The 27,280-nt window shown below is 43.1% G+C and overlaps 1 protein-coding gene across 7 annotated transcripts in view; it reads left to right on the top strand.

The window, feature by feature from the left end:
• TDRD12 (tudor domain containing 12) overlaps positions 1-27,280 on the top strand; it is a 231,110-nt gene that overhangs the window by 13,016 nt on the left and 190,814 nt on the right. For all 7 annotated transcript variants that reach the window (XM_033940266.1, XM_033940270.1, XM_033940268.1 and 4 more), the window contains 3 exons: positions 12,165-12,284; positions 21,504-21,559; positions 26,103-26,188. In XM_033940266.1, coding sequence (XP_033796157.1) covers positions 12,165-12,284; positions 21,504-21,559; positions 26,103-26,188 — 262 coding nt within the window. The remainder of the gene's footprint in view (positions 1-12,164; positions 12,285-21,503; positions 21,560-26,102; positions 26,189-27,280) is intronic.

The following is a 27,280-nucleotide window of genomic DNA, read 5'->3' as shown; positions in this document are numbered from 1 at the left end:
CAAACCGAGGTTTGACTGTATTCTGAACCAAATTGTGCCTCTAAACCCAGCCCTCTAGAATAATAGACAAATATACTGCAGCAGACAGATTTTGATCACTAAATTGAAATACTACCTTTTGTTGTCTGGTGATTTTTGGTTGCACTAGATCAGTGGTAGGCAAACTCATTAGTCAAAAGAGCCAAAGATCAGCAGTACAATGATTAAGATTTCTTTTGAGAGCCGAATTTCTTTTCAAGAACCATGTTTTTAAGAGTCGGTTTAAACTAGCTACTAACATTATATAAAACCAGATATCATAATAATAATAATTTTATTTATTGACAAAAATCTTTTTCTACCTTTTGTCATTTCTGCTTTAATCATCTTGTCTTCACTCACTTATTTCTAGCCAGCATCTGTCCTCTCGCAGCATCAGCCCCTTCCATGTCTGCCCTCTCTCTCTGCCCCTGCCATCCACTGTCCATCCTCTCTCCATTCCATATGACATCTTCCTTCTTTCTATGCTCCTTCCATAAACTGTCTATTTTGTGCCCCTTCTCTCCTTTGTACATGATTCATTTTAGCTCTGCCACTTCTCCATTTTTCTCTGTCACCACCCCCTCCCCTATGCTCTGGCATCTCTCTCGTCTCCTTTCCTTCCCACCCCACGGTCTGGCATCTGTCTCCTTCCCTTCCCTGATTCCCTGGCATCTCTCACCTTTCCCTTCATCTCTTCCTCCCTCTCTTCCCTCCATGCCCAGGCATCTCTTCCTCCCTCCCTCTCTTTCCCCATACCCTGGCATCTCTTCCTCCCTCCCTCCCTCTCTTCCCTCCATGCCCTGGCATCTCTACCTCTCTCCTTCCCTCCCTCTCTTCCCTCCATGCCCAGGCATCTCTTCCTCCCTCCCTCCCTCTCTTCCCTTCATGCCCAGGCATCTCTTCCTCCCTTCCTCTCTTCCCTTCATGACCTGGCATCTCTTCCTCCCTCCCTCTCTTCCCTTCATGACCTGGCATTAGAGAATGACACGGTGAAAAAATTGGTCCCCGTCACCGCCCCGTCCCCGTCTCACCATCCTCTGCACCGCCCCGTCACCGCCATTCCCTTCACCGCCCCGTCACCGCCACTGCCACCCCATTCACCGCCCCGTCACCGTCACCGCTGCATACATAAAAGCCTCAAACGGGTACGATTTTATATACTTTTCTAATATCTCCCCTATGTATCTGCCATTGCCCCCCCCTGTGTCCATATTCCATCCCCATGGCATGTCCCCTTTTTGTCTCTGTCCCTATGCCCCATGCACATAATTTCCCCTCTTTCTGTTACCTTCCTGTGTCCAGATTTCCCCTATCTTCCTCTTCCATACCAGTGTGTCTCTTCTTTTCAACCCCATCTAGCTTTTTTCCCTCTTTCTTCCCCCCCCCCCTGCTTCTAGCATCTGGCTCACCTGCCTGTCCTTCCCTTTCTTTCCTGCTGTGGGTTTTTCTTTCCGTTTTCATCACCTTGGCCCAGAATCCTTTTCCCTTTCACTCCCTCCTTACAGTCTGAGCCGGGAACACTAGCGATTGCACGGTCCTCGCAGCCCCCACCCGCCTGCCCAATCGATCCTAGTGTTTAGCCAGCTCTCTCCCTTCTCCTCACCTTAATTTGCAGGCTTTCTTTTTCAGCGACCTGCACGCTTTCCCAATCTTCTGCTCTGCTGCAACGTCCTGTTTCCGGTTGCGTCAGAGCAGAAGATCGAAACTGAGCAGCAGCGGGTGCGCGGCTCTCTGATAGCGTGCGGGTCGCTGAAAAAGAAAATCTACAAACTAAGGTGAGGAGAAGGGAGAGAGCTGGCTAAACACTAGAATCGATTGGGCAGGCGGGTGTGAGCTGCGGGGACCGCGCGATCCTTCATGCCTCACTGCGGGGACAAGACCCATTCACCGCCCCGCGGGCGGTGAATGGCCTTGTCCCCGTCGCCGCAGCGACTGCTAGTTTTCTTCCCCGTTTTCGGCGGTGACCCGCGGCTAAAATCCGGTGGCCGCGGGTAAACCGCCACCGTGTCATTCTCTACCTGGCATCTCTTCCTCCCTCCCTCTCTTCCCTCCATGACCTGGCATCTCTTCCTCCCTCCCTCTCTTCTCTCCATGACCTGGCATCTCATTTCATTCTTTGCTTTCCCTCCAGTTGGGTGCAGCAATTCTCTCCCCCACTGCTCCCTTTCCTCCTTCTGTCACCCCCATCTCCGGTCAGCAGTGCTCCAAGGCCTGGCGTCATGAACTTCTTCAGGCAGGAGCATTCACAATTTGCTACTGTTACCGGCTTCAGGCCTTCTTCTCTGTTGGGTCCTGCCTTCATGGAAACAGGAAGTAGGCAGGACTCAGCAGAGAGGAAGGCCCAAAGCCAGCAACAGCAGCTAATTCTAAACGCTGTTGCTGCCTGAAGAAGTTAAAGATGCCAGGCCTTGGGGCACATAGGGCAGACTGCTTCTCTCCCTGTAGCCAGGGCTCCTCTGAAATGGAACATCTAGCTCTCCTTCCCATGTGAACCCCAAGATGACTGACAAACCTCCCTCCAGCACTGATCGGCAACCGCAGAACTCTAAACAGGCTGCTTCGCAGTTCGTGGCCGTCTGCAGGTGATTCCCTCTGCCGCGTCACTGATGCTCTTCACCTGGAAAAAGGACATAACCCTGAGGACTCCATTTGTCCTTAACATTCCCCTAGAGTCTGTGTCTACTTTAAAAATTTTAGGTGTTATCGTTGACGACAAATTACTGTTTCATGACTACATTAGTCATATAGTCAAAACATGCTTCTACAAATTACGCTTGATACGATCAACCTCCAAATTTCTTGAGCCTAAATCTATCAACATACTAATTCATTCCTTGATTATAGCTAAAATGGATTATTGTAACTCTCTTTTATTTAATATCTCACAAAAGGAAAAAAGAAGACTACAAATTATTCAAAATACAGCCGTTAAGCTAATCCACAATGCAAAGAAATATGACTACGTCACGCCCTTAATGATTGATTCCCATTGGCTTCCAATAAGCCATCGCATCACCTTTAAGGTGCTACTTTTAGTATTCAAAACATTAATCTTTAATGAACCCCAATTCGTAACCAGATTGCTAATCCCTCATAATACCTCTCGACCTCTTTGGTTGACCACTCGGAATCTTTTAGCTATCCCATCTCTGAAAATAGTAGGCACCAGAAGACACGATATGTTTTCCGTAATGGGTCCTCAATTGTGGAACTCATTACCTCAATATATTAGACGAAAAGGACCTTACTTCTTTCAAAAAATCTTTAAAAACTTATCTTTTTAAATACGCTTTTAATATTTAAATTTTAGAAATGATATAATGTTTTAGGCTTTTAACTCTCCCTTTTGTTTTATCCTTTTTTGTTTATTCCTTCTGAGAAAGAATTGTAACTTTTCCCTCTTTTCCTCCCCGATTCATGTTTGTTTTAATTGTAAGATTCATGTTACTTCGTTAGTTTTTTGCTGTAACTTAGTTTCTTTTTATATGGTTGTACATCGCTTAGCAAATTGAATAAGCGATTAATCAAATATCAATAAAACTTGAAACTTGTCGGGGGAAGACTTGTGGGCCCAATTGCACGTCGCTGGTCCTTCCCTTCCTTTCCTTTCCTGTGGTGGCGAGTGGGTAAGAGGGTGGCGAGCAGCACCAGCAACGACGGGCGGGGCGACAAGCAGCAGCAGAATGCCGGGTGGGTGGGGGGGTGGGGTGATGAGTAGCAGCAGAACGCTGGGGGGACGGAGGTGTATTCACTCCATAAGATGTACCCACTTTTCCACCTCCTTTTTGGGGGTGGAAAAAGTACATCTTATGGAGTGAAAATACAATAAATAAGTTCTGAAAAATGTTATTTGGGTTTTCTATTATCTCTTCATGTATCCAATACAGTGTTCTCCCCAAAAATTTTTTCCAGCCAGGTGGCATGTAAAAGTAGCTGGGTGGGGCGGGACAGGGAAATTTGGTGGTGGGGAAAATTTAAGGGCTCCTTTTACTAAGCTGCAATAGTGTTTTTAGCGCATGCAGAATTGCCGCGCTACACGGCTAGAACTAACACCAGCTCAATGCTGGCATTAGTGTCTAGCAAGTGCGGCAATTCTGCGCGAGCTAAGCGCATGGTAAAACTGCTATTGCAGCTTAGTAAAAGGAGCCCTAAATGTATATTATTTGTATTAGTTAATTATTATTAGTTATTTTCCAATGCTCAATATGACTGCCTTTCTTAAGGTTTGACACTTGTTCCATAATTTGTTATTAAATTTAAGATGTATCCAATTCTAGAAATGAATAATTAGATATTTGCCCTCTTTCAAATAGTATAGAGCAGCGTCTCTCAAACTTTTTTTAAACTCCGGCATACTAAACGGAGCAAATGTTTTTCATGGCTAGAAAAAATTTCTGGGGAGAACACTGTTGCCGTTAGTTTTCAAGGTCCAATCACGTCAAAGAATGATGCTTATCTGGGCAGTTGTATAATAAAAAGAATGGATAAGATAACATGAAAAGTGAAATTGTCATGAATCAGAGGGATACATACCCTGTAGGTCCTAAAAGCAGGCTTGTGGATTAGATATAAACTATGAAAGCAGTGGTGTACCTAGCATATGTGAAAATAACACTTCCAATTGGAGACTGGTGTGGTCAAACAATGTTATAGTAGTAAAATTCTGCAGAGGTAATGAGAAGCCAGTAGAGCTCTAAGTTTGCTCAAAAAGAAGGAAAAAGCCTCAGAAAGGGCCCTCCCACCACCACAAAGGTGGTTGAGCGGTAACCTCACAGGCAAAACCTTCATTTAAAAGTGAGCATTATAAACATTTTAGCAAAAACCGTGCTTCACAAATACAAAATTTCAGATAGAGGAAAAAATCTCACTTATCTTGGGGCTGATCGGCACACCAACAGAGGCCAGCGTTTCCCCGACAGGCTACATCAGGGTGTGACCCGACCGATCAGTCTACAAAACAAAGAAGAAAAACAAGGGAACTTAGCAGTTTCACATTAAGTTTAAACTTCTTTCTATAACAGTTAAGAACGTACCTCAATAAGAGCGAAAGGACAACGCTTCAAAAAAGTCCAAAAGATGGCTCCCATGGAGCGACTCCGGAGTTTCGGATTTTAAATCTTCCCGGTGGGAAACGTCACCACCGGAAGTGTGTCAGAGAATGATGTAATAGCTGAAACTATGATTCTGACTAAACCAACCGGCAGAAAAAAGTGTATGTGTATATCACAAATGAAGTGATGAATTTTATTGAGAAAACCAATGTCCTGTTGCATGGAGTGCCCCAAAATAAAGAAAAAAGAAAAAGCCATATATGCGTTTTTTATGTTAAATTTTTCATTTTATCAAAAAAACTTATGTTTTTATTATTTTTGTTACGTTTTTGTCTTTTTATATCAGTGATTTTCTGTTAGTGTTTTTATGATAACCAAAAACCAGGAAGATGTTGACCTGATGGAAAAAGGAAAATAACGACCTAGTAGAAAGCACTCCATTCCAGTCTCTGATTCAGCCCAACAGGCTCCTCACTGTTAAGTAGATGGATCCAAAATTGCTCAGCACGTAATAGTTGAAGTGGGCGGTTATTTATTTCATCTCCAATGTGATCAATGACAAAGCACCACAAATCATCAAATGTATGGTTATGTTCAAGGCAGTGTACAACGAGGGGAGCTTGAAGCTTATTATTGTGTAGGCAACTTTTGTGTTCGGTGATTCGCCTCCTAAATGTCCGTGTGGTCTGCCCTACATAAATCTTTAAACAAGGGCAGAAGATGACATAGACCACGAACATGGTGGAGCATGAGGTCAGATGTTTGAGCCTATAGATTTTACCTGTGCCTGGGTGTACAAAATTGTCGGTAAACTCAACAGTAATGGCACAGGTCAAACACTTGCCACATTTTGAATGTCCCGTTGATTCTGCATGTAGTCCCCTTGTTTGAAATGAGACATGACTAATGTATGTGGGACTAAGTACCGGTAGTTCCTTCAGATTTTTTTGTCTGGTAAATGCAATCCTAAGGTGAGTCTCAGTATGCATAGGATGTACTGCCATGAGTTCCCAATGTCTCCTCAGAATCTTGGTGATGCCATTCATACTGGGGGAATATTGCAAAATGCATGTAGCGATGTCACCGTCTGTTGATTTGTCTCTGGGAAGAAATAAAAAATCCCTATTCAAGTATTTAGCTTGTTTGTAAGCTTTTTTCAGGACATGCCCCGGATATCCCCTGGTTTTTAACTTGGTATATAGATGTTTACTCTGCACTTTATAATCAGACAGCTCAGAACATAGACGGCGGTACCTGAAAAACTGAGATGTAGGAAGGCTGCGTTTCAGTTGCAATGGGTGGTTACTCGAGACATCAAGAAAAGTATTACTATCGGTGGCATAAACAGATTGGCAACCGAGGGTGCCATGGTCGCACCCATGGCTACTCCAGACACTTGTTGAAAATATTTATTTTGAAATCTGAAATAGTTATTTTTCACTGCAAAGGACATCAGTTCTACCACAAAATCTACAGGGATCCGGGATGTTTTAGTGCTGTTCAAAAAATCTCTAATAATGTCTACAGCTTCAGCCTGGAGAATAATAGTATATAAGGACTTAACATTAAAAGTCACAAAAAAAGTTATCTCTTTGATATTTTTCTTCTGACAACTACTACTCTCTACTAGGCTCTCTACTAGTACCTCTGTCCACCTTTGTTGATATTTTTCTACGTCCTCTTGTGTCCAGAGGCTTCTCCTATCTACGAGACTCCTCCCATTTTCTCTCCAAGTTGTCAGAAGTTAAAAATATCAAAGAGATAACTTTTTTTATGACTTTTGATGTTAAGTCCTTATATACTATTATTCCCCAGGCTGAAGCTGTAGACATTATTAGAGATTTTTTGAACAGCACTAAAACATTATATGAGAAGTAGTAATCAATCTTGCATTGCAAACCATTGTAGAGTTAAATACAACTAAAATCTGGAAGATTTCATGAAACTTTAATGGCAAATTATTGTTAAACTTTGAAGCAATCAAAGAGCTTTTGGCAACAAACAGATTGGCATGAAGTCATTCACCTTAAAGATGCTATTCAAGCACTTTCCATTATATGAAGAATGTTGTTCCCCAGTTGGTAAAATGCATATTGTAAAACACATTGATATAATGAATACAAAATAGGTTGAGCTGACATAAAAAAACATAATGAATTATATAAAATACAGGGTGGATATATAAAAAATATAAATATAATACATACTTATAAAAATGTATAATGGTATTGAATATAATGAAGTACATAACAAATTGATGAATGGTGATAAACCAGCATGATTGTACTTAGATAACAATGATAAGTACAGGTTGAGTTAAAAAAGTGACATAAAAATGACATGGAGAACATAATGGGTTATACGTTATGGAAAAATCCAGGACTAAAATACAATGAATAAAATGCAATAAAAAATAATTGACAGAATAACATATTAGCAAATACACTGCCCTAATCCCTTGAATTGCTAAATGTTGTGGCTTGATATGAAGTCAGGTTTCAGCAGACTGCCTTCAGCTGTTGGGTCCCTCTGTTATCTCTGAGTTGTTCATCTCTCCCTTTCCCAATTTTGCCCTCCTCCACCAAGTCCATCTCCCCAAGTCTATCTCTCTCTCTCTCCCCCAAGTCCACTTCTCCCTCCCTCCATCTACCTTTATTTTGTTGTAAAATATGTTGCCGACAACGATTGCTAATCTAGCAATCCACAGAGTTCTCCTTCTGCCGCTCCAGGTGTCTTCTCTCCACTGCTGCACGCCCTCAGTGACAACTTCCTGTTTCCACTGAGGCAGCTGCAATAGAGAGAAGATGCCCGGACTAGCGGCAGGGTTAGCTCTGTGAATCGCATTTACTACCGCCGCTCAACAACAACTTTTAACCGACTTAATGGGAGATACGGGGGGAGGAATTAGATAAATACTGTTGGTGACAGGATTGATTCCAGGAAGAGAGAGCCAGCTAGTAAAATATAAAAGGCAAAACTTGATTTAGAATAAGAGAAGCCAGAATATTCCCCCATCTTATTGGGCTTAGCGTAACTGTCTCCATGCTTTGATGTTACTTGAGAGGGGTCGGGTGCGTCTCTCATTTAGACAATCCATGTTCTTTTTGCGGATTTGGGGTTCTTATATCTATTCTTTGTCTTCTAAAATCCGTAGCCTTATTCTTAATACTCTTAACAGTCTGATTTGACTTAAAATGATTGGGGGCTAGCAACCTGGGATTGTTCTGCTCTTTCTATGGTTCTACTGGTTATTCCTCATAATTATAATTCTTTTTTTTTTTCCTTCTTTCTTTTCTGTCATTGCTGTTTGTTTGTGGGTAGCCTTTTTGTCCATTGGGGAGCTCCTTGGTAATGTTTCTCGGGGCTCATAAGAGTCCAGAGCCTGGATACCACTATTTTGTTCTGGTCTTGTTGAAGCTCCTCCGGTTGGGTATAGGAGGTTTGATGCTTCACCTGTATTGCTTGCAGTTTGCCTTTTCATTCTCTGTAGTAGTACTTTTGTTATGTAAGCATTCGCCTGTTGTTGTTTTTTATTTTTATTCTACTTATTCCTTTTAACCTTGTTTTCACTGCTCAAAGGGTGGGGATGAGGTGGGGAAAGGGGATGGGGACATGTTACAGCTTGTTTTCTCTGTTGTTTTTGCAATAATCACCTGCTACGTTTATTACGCTTTTCTGTATAACTGTATTGTTCTTGTTACTTAATTTTCAATAAAAACAGATTATACAGGAAGCCAGGGAAATGTGGGCTCACCTTGCTGCCAATCTGCGCACACAGGCCTGCTCAGGCGTTCTCTTTGCTGAAGTCCTTTCTTGTGATGTAACTTCCTTTTCCACAAAACAGGAAGTTACATTAGATGGAAGGATTCTGGCAGAGGGAATGCCCAAACGAGTCTCCACAAAATAGATCAGCGGCAAGAGGGCTCATGAATTGGTGAGTCTTTTTTGGGGGGGTTTTTTTTTCTGGAAATTAATCTATTCGAATCAATTTGAATCAAGAATCAGGCACCTCTAGTAGGCACAAATTGACAAGCTCTGTAAAGCACCTGTTTGTAGCAGGATGGTGAGAGGGTGGGTAAGCCAAAAGGAAAAATGAACATAAAATAACAGTAAAAATTCTTCATACATAGAAATATTTTTATTAACCACATATGAAGGAAGAATGCATCAGCATATGAAGGAAGATTGACCAGATAAAAACAATCTAAATTGTGTGAAAAGGACAATACATAAATAATCATGAATAATAAATATTAAAACACAATATCTGTATATCTCAGTAGAGGAAGGGAAGACATTGTAGAGTAGAACTTTTTTTCTGTCATTTACTATGTTACACTTTTCAGCTATGGTCAATTCAAGATCCTCCTGCTGCCACCACCCTGAGACATCCCAGTGGTGGAAGCAGGAGGAATTCAACACGGACATTCATAGAAACATAGAAAAATGACGGCAGAAAAGGGCCAAAGCCCATCAAGTCTGCCCATTCTAGTGACCCTTCGCCTTGAATTTGTTCACCACCCCCTGCCTTTACATCATTAGAGATTCCACGTGAATATACCATTTATTTTTAAAATCTGTCACGCTGTTGGCCTCAATCACCTGCAGTGGGAGTTCGTTCCAATGATCGACCACCCTCTCGGTGAAGAAATACTTTCTGAAGTCAACATGAAATTTTCCTGCCCTAATTTTCAGCGGATGCCCTTTGGTGGATGAAGGTCCTATAAGACGGAAGATATCCTCTTCCACCTCGATATGGCCCGTGATATATTTAAATGTCTCAATCATGTCCCCTCTCTCTCTCTTTGTTCCTCAAGTGAGTACAGCTGCAATTTATTCAGCCTTACTTCATATGGGAGATCCTTGAGCTCCGAGACCATCCTGGTGGCCATCCGCTGAACTGACTCTATTCTCAGCACATCTTTCCGGTAATGTGATCTCCAGAATTGAACACAATATTCCAAATGAGGTCTCACCATGGATCTGTACAGAGGCATTATGACTTCTGGCATCCTGCTGATAAAACCTCTACGGATGCACCCATCATTTGCCTTGCCTTGGAGGAAGCCTTTTCCACTTGATTGGCAGTTTTCATGTCATCACTAATGATTACTCCTAAATCCCGTTCTTCCGTGGTCCTAGCTAAGGTCTCACCATTTAACGTGTAAGTCCTGCATAGATTTCTTTTATCCAGGTGCATCACTTTACATTTTTTAGCATTGAAGTTGAGCTGCCAAGTCGATGACCATTGTTCCAATAGTAGTAGGTCCTGCGTCATACTGTCAGGCATAGTGCTTTTACCTACTATGTTGCACAGTTTGGCGTCGTCGGCGAACAATGATATTTTTCCTTTGAGCCCTTGAGTCATATCACTTATGAATATGTTGAATAGGATTGGACCCAATACCGAGCCCTGTGGCACTCCACTGGTCACATCTGATGTTTTGGATGGGGTACCATTTACCATCACCTCTGAAGTCTGCCGCTCAGCCAATCCTTAACCCATGCAGCTAGTGTTTCCCCTAATCCCAGCGATTTCAGCTTGTTCAATAACCTGCGGTGTGGGACGCTATCAAAAGCTTTGCTGAAGTCCAAATACACTACGTCCAGGGACTCCCCAGCATCTAGTTGTCTTGTTACCCAGTCGAAGAAGCTAATCAGATTTGATTGGCAGGACCTGCCCTTGGTAAATCCATGTTGATGGGGATAACATAGATCTTCTTCATCCAGGATTGTATCAAGTTTCTGTTTGATCAGTGTTTCCATGTGTTTGCATACTATGGATGTGAGACTCACCAGACTGTAATTCGCCGTCTCTGTCCTGCAGCCCTTTTTGTGGAGTGGAATAACGTTAGCTGTTTTCCAGTCCAAGGGGACTCTTCCCGTGCTTAGGGAGAGATTGAAGAGCACGGATAATGGTTCCGCCAGGACTTCACTCAACTCTCTGAGCATCCTGGGGTGTAGGTTGTCTGGTCCCATGGCTTTGTTTACTTTGAGTCTTGAAAGTTTGCAGTAGACGCTACTGGGCGTAAACTTGAAGTCTTGAAGCGGGTCTTTTTGGCTTTCCCTTGTCCATAAATGTGGACCGGATCCTGGCGCCTCACAGGTGAAGACCAAGCAGAAGTATTCATTTAGTAGTTCGGCCTTAGTGGAATCCGATTCTGCATAATTCCCGTCCGATTTCCTGAGTCGTTCTATCCCACCTTTGTTTCTTTTCCTGCCACTAATATACCTAAAGAAGGATTTATCCCCTTTCCTAATGTTCCGTGCTAGATTCTCCTCTATTCGGAGCTTGGCCTCTCTGATTGCCTTCTTGACAGCTTTAGACCTGTCCAGATAGTCTTCTTTTGCCTCGTGCTTTCCTAAATGTTTGTAGGCAATAAATGTTTTTTTCTTCTCCTTAACGAGGTCCGAAATTTCAGTACTGAACCACTGGGGTCTTTTGTTTCTCCGACTTTTGCTGACCGTTTTTACATAGCGATTTGTTGCTTCATGCAGGGTGGATTTCAGGGGGGGAGGGGGCTTCTGGGGTTCCTGCAGGAGGGAGTGGGCATCCCTCCTACTGGTTGACTTCATGGGAGGATGGGTCCCCTGATGCGGCCGCTAAACTGATTGTGGCAGGGAGATTCCCTTGTCGCATTCAGCTCAACAGCAACGCGATTTTCTAACTGGCATCATAGATGCCGGTTAGAGAATTGGGATGGTTAGGTGGGGTTAGGCGTGATTATATATAGATGCCTGTGTGCAATTCTCAAAAGCTACTTAGGCGGCTGCTGAGACCGGGTGTCCTATACAGAATCCACCTCTTGATGTTTTGGGCAATGCTGTTAACATCACATGTGTACTTATCCAGTTGTCCATGGAGAATACCACTTACCCAGGTAAGTGGTTTTGCTTTGTCTTATGAGCATCCATGAAATTAGAACATATGTCTAATTTCTTGATTGCTAGTTGGGATAAATTATTATAGTATGTTCAGACTGGACCCAGTTTGATTCCTTAAGATACATTTTAAGAAAAACCTGCATAATGCTATACATTTTTGGCTAATATAACTTTTTTCTAAAGTATACTTTTCTTATTTTTATTTAGCATTCGGGCAGTAGTGGAAACTTGTTTAAGACTTCCATTCAGAGCTAAAAAGTTTAAACTCTGTCATATACAACCAATAACACTTTGTGTTGATTTCACTAAGGACACAGCAGAATTGGGGTAAGTAAGCAGCAATATATGTTTCTGTTTAAACCAAAGCAAATTTATTTGGGAGGTGATCTACTAACAGCACATAACAGATTATCTACTGTGAGGTTTGTTTTTTCGCTGTAGACCCTGTGGCAGATAATATGCAATTTAATGTGTATAATAAATGACCCCCTTTGTATGTTACGGTTTTGTTACCAAATGCTTATTGATTTACAAGTTGTTCAGTAAGAAGTCTAAATTGTATGTTGTCGTGTATTGTGCTTAGTCCCAATTGAAAATTATTATAATGAACTCAAGACATCTCACATCTCTTATCACTTTTTATGATATATTTAAATACTAATTTGCAATATAAAATCTATGTTATGTGAAAAGCTCAGACCCAACAACCCACCTCAAGTGAAAAAACACACACTGAGGCAGTTGTAAATGAGACTATCATAGCTCTTCACTGTCTCATACCACCGCTACTTGTATAAGATCTTACACTCTATTGCCACCATTGGTCACTTATCTTTTGCAGTGATTCAGATGTGATTTTCTCCCTAACTGCTCCTTTATAATACAATTAAATGATAGCTGTCTCACATTTCCTTCAACCCCCAACTCAAGTTTCATGAATTGGAGCTTCATCAGGAGGGGGACACCTGGGATGGTCCACCCACGCCCGAACAGACTGACAGTATATCAGCTAAAATCACTGTTCATACCTATACTGAAGAAAGGTGACTCCAAGGACTGTATCAACTACAAAATGATTGCATCAATTTCATACGACAGCAAAATATTGCTGAAAATAATACAACAAAGGCTACAATCATACATTGAGGAAGAACTACCCAAATTTCAGGCTGGTTTCAGAAAAGGTCGAGGAACAAGAGACGATATTGCCAATGTTGAATATTGGAGAAGAGCAAAAGAATACCCAAAGCCCTATACTTTTGCTTCATTGACTACAGCAAAGCTTTTGACTGTGTGGATCATGATAAACTATGGAGAACTCTTAACACAAATGGGAATACCCAAACACATAACTCAGCTGATGAAGAGCCTCTATGAAAATCAAGAAGCTGCAGTGCAAACAGAATATGGCAACATTGATTGTATATGGCAACACTGATTTCCAATAAAATGTGATCTTGCCACCTTATGTTCAACCTTTATGGCGAAAGCCATCTTTAGAAAATCAAATTTAGAAGAAGAGAGTTAATTTCAAAGTTGGTGGCCAAAATATAAGCAACCTGCACTATGCAGATGATCACCAGCAGCAAAGAAGACATACTGTATCTACTGAGAAAAATCAAAGCTGAAAGTTATAACATGGGATTAGAATTGAACATAAACAAGATGAAGATCATGAACACGGAAAATGAAGAAGATTTTGAGCTTGAAGGTGATTGAAATCCTTTACAACTTCTATCGTAAACAAAGAAGCAACTAGCGGGGGGTCACGTGATGGCTGGTTCCTGAGCGGACGTCTGCACACTGAGCTCCGCTCTGCTTCCCCCGACTTCCTCCCCTCCCGGCGCACTCCGGACCGGCACGGGCTCTTAAATATGCGGCGCAGCCGTTGCTAAGCAACGGGAACCGGCGGAGGGCTGCACTCGCGGCTTGCACGACCCAGCGGCGAAGTAAGCCGCCAGCAATTTCGCGGCCGACATGGTCCTTGGGGAGCCCGACGCACAAAATGGCGGGAGACCACGTGCTGGCTGGTGAGCTTGCACAATGAGAACCACTGAGAACTGCTCTGCCTCCCTTGTTTTTCACTGACTTCCTCTTCTCCCGGTGTGCCTCTGATCAGCTCTTGTTAGACTTCTGATAGATCCTTACTGGCACAGCTGTCGCTAGGCACCGGGACCGACCGGGGGCTGAGCACCACCGTAACTTGCACTCTTCAGCGGCGGAGTATGCCGCCAAAGGTTTCGCGGCCGACAAAGACCTCTGGGAGCCCGGCGAGTAAGATGGCGGAGACCCAAACGGACGCCGTGACGGCCCAATCCCCGGACGAGGTGATGCAGGTCTCCATGAGGCACCTTTCGCAGCTGCTTGATGAAAAACTGGCAAAGCTGCATGCCTCTATGGATGACCTTAAAGATACCCTGGTGGGGCAGGCTGCACAACTGCAACAAGTAGAGGAGCGACTATCGGCTCAAGAAGACAGGGCTGGAATAGCTGATGGCAGGCTTGCTTCTCTGGAGGCCCGGGTTTCCCAGCTGGAGGAGAAAGTGGAAGATCAGGAAAACCGGGCTCGCAGAAAGAATCTTAGATTTATTGGAATACCAGAGACTGTACCAGATTCTGAGCTTAAGCACTTGATTGAACAGTGGCTGCCCAAGGAGCTTGGCTTTCCGGACGCTGAGGGACCTGTGGTAGTGGAGCGTGTTCATCGGGTGGGGCACAGGCGTGATCCGGATGGTAATAACAGACCTCGAGCTGTGCTGGCCCGCTTCCACAATTATGCTGTTAAAGCCCGCTTACTTGATTTGTTTAAGCGGGCGCGACATCTGCTGTATGAGGGTGCTAAGCTACTGATCTTTCAGGATTTCTCTACTAAAGTGGCGGAGTTGAGAAGAACCTTCACGCCTTATTGCTCTCAACTGGTTTCCAGGGGAATCCGATTTGCCTTTCTCTACCCGGCTAAGGTGCGCTTGACCCATGAGAACCGCACCTTTACGGTATCTAAGGCGGAGGAGCTGAAGCGCTTCATCGAGAGTCTCCCTGCTCAGTGATGAACTTGTTCTTCAAGGGGCATCCCTGTCGGAGGATTTGGAGACTTTTGCTTTGGAAGTGAGCCTTCGGGCCTCCTATGCTTTCTCCTGGACTCCTCTAGGACGAAGACTATTCTTGCTTGTTTGGATTACCTTGCTGCCCTGGGGATGGAGCTTCTTGGCTTGGATTTGGTTGCGTTACTGCCGGATGCGTGCTGAGGGGCCTTTGGTGGTTTGCTGGCAAGATACTTGGGGAGAAGATGCTCCTACCCCTTTCAGCCGGCTTTTGAGCAGGACTGGACTTCTGATGACATTATTCTGAATCCCTTTTAGACCTGCCCAGGAGAGCTAGCTGCCTTGTTTTGTGTTAATCTGTGGGGCTGGCTGTCTTGGATCTCTTTTACTATTTTGTGCCCTTTGTGTTTGGTCTTTTTGTCCGGGGGCTGGGATGTTTTCCTGTCCTCTGTTCTCCACTGTTTTATCTTAGGCTGATTTGGGCATGGCTGCGACCGGTGCTTGTGGCGGGGGCTGCGTGGGGGGGGGGCTGGGGGAGGGGGGGGAGTGTGAGCATCGGTGTTTGAGTGCGGTGGGTGTTGGTGGCATGGGGGTGTGGTCGCCAGTGTGGATGGGGAATAAGGTGGGGGGTTTGTTGGAGGGGAGGAGGGTGGGTTCTTTTGTCTGCAGGGGGGGGGTTTGTTTGAAGAAGTTGAATATTGAGTTGGTGGGTAGTTTGGGGTATGGGGTGCATCCTAGGAATCTGGCTCAGTCTGAACTTTTGTATGAGTGGACGGAGCGCCGGCTCGGCTGGGAGGCTGGTGCTGCCGTCCCGTATGATCTTTGGTCTTTTTTGTGTAGTTTGGGTATAGCTGGTTATTATGCCGGGGGTTAAGATTGCTAGCTTTAATGTAGATGGGTTACACTCTCCTGTTAAGCGTAGTAAGGTACTTCAGTACTGTAGGAAACTACAGGTGGATGTCTTGCTTCTTCAAGAGACACATCTCAACGCGTCTGAGCATGCTAAGCTCCGCAGGGATTGGGTGGGTGAATTTGTTTTTGCTTCCTTTAATAACAGACAGCGGGGTGTAGCTGTGCTTTTCCATAAGAAACATACCTGTACTATGCACAAAATGATTTCGGATTCTGAGGGTCGGTATGTAATTTGGGCAGGGGTGTTTCAGGGAACGAAATATGTTTTTTGCTCTATCTATGCCCCTAATGTGTATTCTCACCGTTTTTTCTCTGTATTAGTTGCTGCCCTTGCTCCCTTTTCTGAGTACCAACTGGTGCTCGGTGGGGATTTCAACATTACTGCTGACCCCCTAATTGACTGTAAACCTCCCAGGCCTCGCTTACATCAAGGGGAACACAAGGGGATCAACTTTGTTGCTTCGCAGTTGGGCCTTGTGGACCTTTGGCGCACGCTCCATCCAGACGAATCTGATTTTACTTTCTATTCACCAGTGCATAAAGCACACAGTAGATTGGATTATTTGCTAGTTGCCCCACCCCTTGTGTCCGGAGTCCGTAGAGTGACGATTGAGGATGGAGTACTCTCCGATCATCACATGGTCTGGATGGAGCTTCTTGATCACCAGGCGCCCCAGAGGACCTTGTCGGGCTGGAGAATGAATCCCACTTTGTATGAGGATAAAGATTTCCGCACTTTTTTGGCGAACCAATGGGATTCTTATCTCACCGATAACTCCTCTGCTGATGTTTCCGAGGTGATATACTGGGAGGCTAGTAAAGCTGTTCTAAGGGGTAAAATTATGGCTTACACCTCCCATAAGCGGAAGGCACAGGATAAGGCACTGCTGGATCTGTCCCGTCAGTTGGGTCAGGTGCGGGGGGAGTTGCATAGAAAGAGTTCCTCAGCCCTCAAGAGTCTATACGTGGAGCTGCGACGTCAAATTAATGATTTACTGGCACAGAGAGCCCTGCGGGATATTCAGATGTATAAATACCGTTTGCATAGGTGGGGCAACAAGGCAGGGAAATTGTTGGCCTCCTTGGTTAATCGCAGGGCCCGCAGGCGACATATTCCCAAAATCTGGGCTCCTGATGGCTCTGAGGCAACTTCGCCCGAGGCTATCCAACAGAGTTTTGTACAGTTTTATCGGGCTCTCTATGATCGGGGGAGCTGTGACACTGAGCAGAGAGCAGAGTTTTTTCGTGGCCTTCCCCTCCCTGAGTTGTCCCAGGACCAGAGGGATGCACTTAACGCTCCAGTGCAGGGCATTGAGATCCAGAGAGCTATACGGGCTTTAAAGCTTGCGAAAGCTCCTGGCCCGGATGGACTGGGCCCCGAATACTACAAATTACTGGGGGAGAGGATTATTGGTCCCTTTCAGGCTTTATGTCAGGCCATGTGTGAGGGGGGTTTGCCTCCGCATCGGCTTACTCACGCTCACATTGTTGTATTACCGAAACCTGGACGGGCGGAAGACCAGCTGGGGTCCTATCGGCCTATATCTCTGTTGAATCAAGATATTAAGCTCTTTGCGGCCATTATGGCTGCACGACTTGGCAAGGTCCTGCCCGGTCTGGTTCACCCGGACCAGGCTGGATTTGTCCCAGGGCGGTATTCTTCAGCTAATGTTTTGCGAGCCCTATCTGTACTTCAGAACCCGGCGCTGCTCCGGAGACACCAGGGTCAGGAGAATGCCCTTATTGTCAGCCTGGATGCGGAAAAGGCATTTGATAAAGTTCTCTGGGATTATCTATTCTGGATTTTACCACAGATGGGTATCATGGGGAGCTTTCTGGCCGGGGTTCGTTCACTATATGAGCAGCCGACTGCACAGATCTTGGTGAATGGGGCGCTCACCTCCTCCTTTTCCCTAGCTCGAGGCACGCGTCAGGGATGCCCGCTCTCTCCTATGCTGTTCGTACTGGCCCTTGAACCTCTAGCGATTAAGATCAGGCACACTACAAAATTGCGGGGTATACATCTGGGGACGCAAGAATTTAGAATCAATTTGTTTGCTGATGACATGCTTATATTTTTGGGGGATGTTATTACGGGAGTGCCTGCACTAATTCAGATTATCCAACAATTTGGCATGTTTTCCGGTTTGAGTATTAATTTTGAAAAGTCGGAAGCTTTGGCGGTTCACTCTCACTGTGTGGCTCACCATGACCCTTCTTTCCCATTAAAATGGTCTGGGGGCACGCTTAAATACCTGGGAGTGTTTCTGCATGCGGATCCTCGTGTGGTATATAGAAAAAATGTGCTTGACAAACTAGATGCGGTTGGAACGCTTTGCAAGCGGTGGATGGACTTTCCGATTTCTTTTCTTGGTCGCGTTGCTCTTTTTAAGATGGTCCTCTTGCCAAAGCTGCTCTATCCTTTGCAGATGGTGCCTCTATGGGTCACATGTAGAGATCTTAGGAAATATAAAGGCATTGTTTCCTCTTTCATATGGCGCTCTAAACGGGCGCGAATTGGTTACCCAAAGCTTATTAGAGAACGGTCTCAGGGAGGGGTAAATCTCCCGGATCTCCGACTCTATAATGTGGCGGCTTTGCTTCGCTGGGTGCACGAAATCTACACAGGGGAAACTAAGTTTGCCCCGAGGGGTTTTTGGTCCATGTTGGCGGACCCGGTATCCGTGTTTAATCTCTTGAGACCCGGGGCTGGCACTTGTGCTTCTTTGTTGCGACCTTTGCGGACTGCTTGGGGGTGGTGGCGCAGAGAAGTGGGGGGCTCGTCGGGCCCCTCCCCTTTCATGGAGTTCGTGGCTAATCCTGCTTTCCCTGCGGGTGCACATGTCTTCTTTGTGCGGGCTAGCCGATCCGGGTGCCGATTTGTTGGCCAGCTTGTGGAGCTGGGCTCGGGGCGACTGCCGGATTTTTTTGCATGTCAGGAGCACTGGGCGTGGACTGCAGGGTCCGTACTGTTCTATCTACAACTACGTAGTTATTGTTCTTCGCTTCGGCTGCCGTCCGGGAAGTTGCCCTCCTTTTCCTCGCTGGATAAGGCTTTCCTTTCCCTCTCCTTTGAATTTAACTCGCTCTCGGCTTGGTACAAACTGGGGAGAGATTGGAGGCCTGCTGAGGTTTTTCTGTCCCGAATGGCGGATGGCTGGAGCTCTGAGTTGGGTGAAGAGGTTACGGGTGCTGAGTTGTCACAATGCTTTGCGGATGGAGCGGGGGCGACTCCCAACGTTGCCTTACATGAAATTCATCTTAAGATCGTGCATAGGGCTTATATCACCCGCAGCGTTGGATACACTATGGGTCTGTGGCCTGATGCCTTTTGTACCAGGTGTCCTGCTCTCAAGGGGACGCTGGTGCATCATTTTTTGGAATGCTCTGTGGTGGGATCGCTGTGGGTACGTGCACTTCAAGAGGTGGAGGATGTTTTGGGGTGCTCCCTGGAATGGTCGTACAAGACTCTGCTGCTTGGTGTCACGGCTCCCCTAACTGAGGCTGGTATTTCTGCGCCTCTGCAACGCTTTGTGCTGGTGGCCCTAGGGCTCGTTAAGAAGCTAATTTTGCAACACTGGGTGGGTAGTGTGTGCCCTACGTTCCAACAATGGAGAGCTAGTATGTCCCAAATGGCGGTCTGGGAGCGGCAACGCAAGAAGGATGCCACTAGCTGGCAATCAGTGGCTTATGTGGAGTGCTGGGACTCGTTCTAAGCTGGGTTAGTTCCTTAGGATGCAAGGGGGGGGGGGACGGGGGGGGTTGGGGCGGGGGACGGGAGGGAGGTTTGTTTTCCTGCTGTTCTGTTTTAAACATGAAAATTGCGACCTTTCCTGAGACGGCTATATTTGACTGTATGATCTCTGGCCTAGCTGTATTGTATGCCTGATTATTGTATCTATGCTGTTATTATCTTTTGGCTTGGCTGCTGATTGTCCTTCTCGTGACTGGTTCATTCAATAAAAATATTTTCAAAAAAAAAAAGAAGCAACTAGCAGGGAAGAAATACTCTCCAGAATAGCACTGAGTTGCTCTTCATTGAAGGCTCTCGACAAAGTATTCAAAAGCAAGGAAATAACACACCAGACAAAGATCAAACTTGTCCATGCACTAATTTTCTCATTGGTCAATTATGGATGCAAAAGCTGGACATGACGCAAACAAGACAAAAGATTGACTGACTTATTTGAGCTTTGGTGCTAGAGGAAGATTAAATGTGTGCTATCAACCGCCTGAAGAACCAATAAATCAATTCTGGAAGAGATCAAAACTGGCTATGTCACTTGAAGCCCAAAGGTTACGACTGTCTTATTTTGGTCACACTGTCAGATGAGAGAGATCATCGGGGAAGGACATTGTTTATGAAGATCAAAAGAATTGGGCGAAGAGGGCAACCTTCACTCAGATGGCAACCTTCACTCAGATGGCTATACATGTTGAAAACAACCATGGGGATGACACTGGAGGACCTTACCGGACTAGCACAAAACTGATCTCTTTTTAGATCTGTAATTCATCAAGTCACTAGGACTCAAACATGAGTCGGTAGCACCTAACTAACTAAAATTGATATGCCCTAATGCTATATATTGATGGTCTCCAATGCATAACGCTCAAACAGTTGGCTGAAATTTTCTTCAAATCCTGGAAATGCAGTAATTTCAATCTTGCCCACTTGATACAGTAACTGCAAACAATCTCTTTAAGTATGTTATTCAGGTGTCTCATTTATGGAATTTGCTACTGTTGACAATCCAAAATAATGTAAATTTTTAAAATACATCCTTGAAGATTTGGAGAATCAGTATTAGAATTAATTTTTAATGTTTAATACCCATTCTGAACAAGCAGGTCCAGGTGATGAACAAAATTAGTAGTATGTATATGCTTGAAGCCTTTTGGTGGCCTTCAGAGCTTTCTTGCATTCACACTGTGGCCTTTTACATGAAAAGGTTGGAGGCCACATGTATAGAGATAATCTATTTGTTTCTTTAATGTCTCTCTTAAACCTTTGTTCTGGTGTGTTGGAGACTGTAAGTTCTTGCATAATGAGGATATAGGTTCTTCAGCTGATAGGCATGAATAAACAAATGCTAGAGAACTGAGGCTTTTTATTGGATGATGTAAGGAAGATAGTTATCTGTCTTTCCCCCCACTCTGTTATGGGGACAAACCCATGTGTTTGGACTGGTCTTGTGGGACCCCCCAAAATTAAAAGGTAAGTCTAAAATTTTTCTTACTCTTTTTGGTTGGAGGGGACTGCAAACTTGGTCTTTACAAGTTTACTCCTCCTTTTACTAAGCCCGACAGCGCGGGCTGGCACAGTAAATGCTTCAGCGCCCATAGGAATTGAATGGGCATTGGAGCATTTGCTGTGCATCTTAGTAAAAGGGAACCTTAAATTTGTACTCGTAAAAATCACTTGATGGCTATTGTACCCCCCCATTTTATTTTATTTTTTTACATAACTGCGGTGGCAGCTGCCATGCAGCAAACGCTCTGAGGCCTGTTAAATCCCTATGGGCATTGGAGCAATTACTGCAGTCCTTGAAGTTGATCTGTTTTGGTTTTGTTTTTTTGAACATTTTTCTAGACCGGCCAAGAGATGGGACAGTGCTGCCATTCAACATTTCCAAAGTCTTCTGAAAGGTAAGTGTTGTTCTCCTTAGCAAGATTTCATTTTGCAGATATTTGTCATAGATTTCTTTGTAATCCAAACTCTCGTGACCTTGAAATTCCCTGTTGCTCCTTTGGAGGATCAGTTCAGTCAGATCCTGGGCTAGAATATATTGCATTGAGCCTTTGAGCAGAACTACCTGCTGGGCATTTCTTCCCCTATATTTTTGTTGTTATTAATGATTATTACCTTTATACAATCAAAATTAACCATGCAAAAAAAATCACAGATTTTGTGGTAAAGTGTTAAAGGTTTGCAGAAACCAAAAGAAAATAGGCAAACTGAGCAGATTTCTTCCATAATTCCAAATAAATCCTTCAGTCCACTCCTATTAGAGCTTTGTGACCTCTTCCTTTGAATCAGTAAAGAAACACAGCAGTAATGGCTCAGAAAATAAATATGTAACTGCAGTATACAGGTACTCGTCGACTTATGACCGTAATTGGTTCCGACCGACAGGTTGTAAGTTGATCGATACGCAAGTCGGCCTATGTTAGACTAAGATAAGAATACTATATTAGACTGGGTAATGATATTGTAATCATCTTAAAGTAATATTTTATCAACATTCGTTGTGGCGCCTCCTCCTCTTTATATTATTACTGCTGCATAGCGAGACTTGGGAGTGCGGGAGATTGGGGCTGCTACAGCTGGCGGGGGAAACTGTAGTAAACGCGTCGTAAAGTCGAACAGTCGTAACTTGAATAGGTCGTAAGTCAATGAGTACCTGTATTACAAGTAACAGTATATTACTTTAAAAAAACCAAAACTTTATTGATTTTCAAACTTTGACAGTGTAATACAATTAATTGAACATAAATACTACATAAAATGCACTATTAATTACACAAGTAATATATAAAACATTTTCTCCCACCCTCCTCCTAATTATTAGTTCAGTAAGACATATTATGTGATTACATTATTATAAATAAGTGATTTTAATCCAATCTACCTCATCTTGTCTTGTAGCCAGAAATGACTTCCTGTGATTATGAGAACAATGACATTAAAAAGAAAAATCTAGATTTTGGACCCCATTAGTAGGAGAACTTTCTTTCAAAAACACAATATCTAAACACTGTCCTAATCATTAGAAAATATAAAAGCTTTCTTAGTTACCAAATCAAAAGATTTTCTTTAAGGAGTTTTAAGTCTGTGCTGTCTGCAGACCCTTCAGAGAAATGTGAAGGCAGAGAAAGACCATATGGCCTTATCTAGTCTGCCTAATTATGCCTAACCTTCCTCGCCATTAATGATCCAACGTACTTGTCCCAAGATTTCTTGAATTCAGATACATGTTTTGTCTCTACCACCTCCACCCCCTTTTCCCCTCTTCCATCATCTGCCTGACTACCTCCTTCTCTCTCTCTCTCCCGCCACCCCAGGCCCATCTCCCTCCCTTCCCCTCACCTTCGTGGGTCACCATTCACCTCACATTCCGATTTTTTTTTTTTTTTTCAAATGGCAACGCCTCCCTCCCCTTCGACAGCAAGTAAGATTGACAATGCAGGCCCCTCCCGTCATCGACAGCAAGTAAGATTGGCAACAGCAACCGTTATCTTGCAAGCAATGCTGCTCAGCCAAAGTTTCCCTCTGAAACGAACTGCCCAGGTGGAAACAGGAAGCTGCATCAAAGGGGGAAGCTTTGGGCTGAGCACTGCTTGCAAAATAATGGTTGCCGTTGCCAATCTTACTTACTGTTGATGCCGGGGGAGGGGGGGCACGTTGCCGATCTTACTTGCCATCGAGAGGGGTTGCATTGCCGATCTTACTTGCTGTCGATGCTGGGGGGGGGGTTGTTGCCATTTAAAAAAAAAATTGGAAAGAAAGGTGAGTGCTCTGTTTGCCCTCCTTCAGCGGGTTCCCCCTGACACATGCCTACTAGGCCTACCCTTTAATCTGGTGCTGCTCGTTGAGCCACACTAACTCAAACCAGGAGCTGCAGTACCTGAGGAGTGTTTCTTTACCAGCTTTGGGTGTATCTACTTGACTCCAGAGAGGATCATCAAGCTCTAGATATGTAAGAGGGAGTTTTGTATCCAAGTCACTCCCAGAACGTGGGATTACTTTTAACTTCTGAGACTGATGTCAGTCTCCTTTTAGAGGTAGTGTTGTGGGTGAGGGCCAATATTTAAACCCTGCAGCAATACATGTTGCCTCATTGGAGTTCCAGTTCATTGGATATTGAGGTGTGCTTTCCGGTGATGGCTTCTTTCAAGCAGGAGCTGAGCTGGTGAGATCACTTGGCTTGTCTCCTTGAAGGGATCCCATAAACTCTTCCAACATGGTCACCACAGATACCAGACTCAAGAGCTGGGGGACATTCTGTGGTGGAATCCAGTTAGTTTCCGATATTAGACCTAACCGGCTAGGTTTAGCATATGAATGGTACTGCATAAATAGCTGTCCTTTGTGCTAACACATGGCTGGTTAAGTCTGAATATTAATTGGTCATGCTCTATAGCTGGCTTTAAAGAAAAAGAATGGAAATTTTGTGCTGAAGCCCGAACAAGGCCTGGCATTGAATATCTGGTTTTAGTGCTGGCAGTGGTGAAGAAAACTTTACTTTTCTCTACCTCCATCTGCTGGTCAAGGGATATACTGCTGCTCTAGCAGGGCTTAAAAAGAACAGGTAGGAATATACTTCACCTTCTTCCACATGCCAGTACATAGCATTGCTACCGAGCCATCAAGTCCACCCAGCTAAGTGAAACTTTGAAATACTTATTCAGTGAGATACCAAAATTTGAGCTATGATCAAAATTTTGATAGATTTTAAGGACCTACAGAAATGTTTTTCCTTTTTCTTTAATACTGTTTTACCAGTTATTAGTTGACAACAGTCTGGTTCACTATAAATTGTATAATTTTATGTGATAGACCTCAGACTAGGCTGTCTGAATTGTAAATAAGATGTTCAGTTGGTTTAAATGTTCAATTACATGGTATTTGATTTATGTTGTACTTTTTTAATTATGAATAAAACTAACTCACTGTTTATAGTACAGTATATTGTTTAACAGTAATAAATGCATTGCAGACTTCTTTAGTTAAATTGGTATTTGCCAGGTTTTAATTGACAGAATAGTCACACTAAACTCCTAAATTTAATGAGCATGCTCTTAAAGATTATAGGATCTAAACTGGAGTCGTCTTAAGGTGAAACCAAAAATACAAAGAGGGGAAAAGCCACTGTTGCATAACTGTAACTTTTGTTGTGTTATATAGTCCCTCATATAACAAAGGAGTTGCAACTCCTTTGATATGTTGCTCTTAAGTATTATAGATCTCAGGACATTTTTTAGTTTCTGAGCATTTTTTTGGTATTTATCATAATATACTTGTAACAAATTTTGTGTAAGTTTTTTGTTCTATTTTATATGGTGCAACACTGGATGACATGGTATGTAAAAACAAACAACCCATTATTCCCTCTGGTTCTTCTTTTCTCATATTTTTGGCTCAAACTAACCATAAGTTTACAACTTTTAATAACATTTTCAAACTGTCTTATGTACAGAATCACATTTCATATATTTTTTTTGCATGATTCACATCATTATGCACTATATAACATGTTACATTCATCACAGTGGTACAGACCACATGCAGTTATGTCATCTCACTATGTCACACATATTATTAAGTTAAAAACTGTATTGTGTAATACAACCCATGTGTCTTTCTTTCCCTAAGGACTCCTGAGGAAGGTATAGGCTGCCGAAACACAGACCATGTTGGGTCCTTAGTATATCTACTTATTTTTGCTGCCTTATTTTATATAGTATTTTTAATAAATTTATTCTATTTTGTACTCCTGGTAATTTGTGGCTTTTCCACTCTTTGCATTTTTGGTTTATTTTTTGTGGTTCGCCACCCCTTTGCTTTTCTGATTGTCATCATAAGGTGGCCTGCTGAAAATCTAAGCTCCAAAGGATCCAGCATTCAAAGTCAGTTAAGCTGTTGATAGCAGGTACTAATTGGCATTCATTTTTCTTCAAAATTCTTAGTGCTTATGCTACAGTAACTTGAATTGTTAGCATGGTTTATAAATATTTTAAATAAATAAGTGCAAAACTTGAGACCAAATGAGGGCAAGATTTGGGGTGGCCACTGGCCAGGAGCTTGATCAAAAAATTCTGAGTAGTGAAAATATCCAGCCAAGACTCATATAACGTAAATATGTAAAGCTGAATGTAGAAAAGGCAGAAATAACTTTATTCATAAAAAGTATCTGTATAAAGATAGTGGTAGCATCTTTGGCTCTCCCAGTTTAACACATAGCCTGGCTGAAATCATACATAAAGATATAGACAATTTAAACAATCAGCCAGCTTTTTTTAATCCTTAGCTGAAAATCTCATTTGTTAAATCTAACATGTTATAAAGATGAACCACAGTTTACAGCATTTGAGCTGGATAGCAAAAGCTCTTTTCTGTACTTAAGTAATGAAATAAAAGATTGAATTTTGTTTCTTAGCAATCTTATTTAATGTGTTATTGATCATTTAGCATCTACCTGCATTGAAGTCAAAGTATGTTCTAAAGAAGACGACTGTTATGAAGTATATCTTTATGTAACTACCCAAGAGGAAACGGTAAAAAAAATATTTTTCTTTTTCAAAAAATGAGAGCTTGGATCTTAGGTAGTTGATCAATTTTCTGTAATCTCCATGATCCAGATTGATGGTGACATGATATGTATCTCATGAATAAATCAACATATGTGACCCATTGAACTTCCTGTTCACCTCATTGATTTGTCAGATGAGAACATCTTGCCAATTTGCTGTTGTCCCATTTTTAGGCAGTGTTTTCCTTTTCTCTTGTTCCCCAAAGTTTAATGTTTCCTTGGTGCTTACATATTTGGGTGTGATTTTTATGCTTTTACATGTCCTATATGTTTATTTTACAGCTTTGAACTAACTTAATGCAGTTTGTGATTTAGTTTTCAAAGGTAACCCCTTCTTTCTCAGAACAAAGGAAGAAAGGGTTACCTTTGAAAGCTAATCATAAACTACATTAAGTTAGTCCAATAAAAAAAGTATTATTTTTTCCTTTATTTTTGTTTCATTTCTACATTTTACAGCTTTAAAATTGTGTTATTTTTGTTGTTTTTCTCAGTCTAACATAAATCACAGCTTTAGCTGCACTAGATTGTTGGGTGCATGTTTGTCAGGTTTTTTTCTCTACTTCAGTCACTTCCTAGTGTGTCCCAGAAGGTCCCCTTTGTAGAATGTGATAAGTACTATATATATTTAGATGATGTTAGCTCTTTGATGTAGATCTTACTTGCAGAGATGTTCCTATAAGTGATTTGGGTCTGCCAAGATTGACTCTGATTCTACCATAATGTTGTATTTTAAGTTTGGAATAAAAGTCACTAATGTAATGTAAACCTACATGAAAGGCTCATGGTGTCGAGACCTGTGCTTCACAAACTGATAATGGTGAAGAAGTGCTTTTTTGCGCTATGGAAACTAAAGATCATCAAAAAATACTTTGATCCTCTATCCTTTAGATCAGTGTTCTTCAACCTTTTTACACCCGTGGACCGGCAGAAATAAAAGAATTATTTTGTGGACCGGCAAACTACTAGGACTAAAAGTTAAAAACCACGTTTACGCCCCATCTCCGCGAGCTCAGTCCCCGCAAACCATCTGATCCCATCTGCACAAGCCGCAATTATG

Source organism: Geotrypetes seraphini, chromosome 4 (genome assembly GCF_902459505.1).
Source record: "Geotrypetes seraphini chromosome 4, aGeoSer1.1, whole genome shotgun sequence".
Lineage (NCBI taxonomy): Eukaryota > Metazoa > Chordata > Amphibia > Gymnophiona > Dermophiidae > Geotrypetes > Geotrypetes seraphini.
The sequence above is the reverse complement of the archived record's forward strand: the minus strand, read 5'-3'. Positions and strand labels throughout refer to the sequence as shown.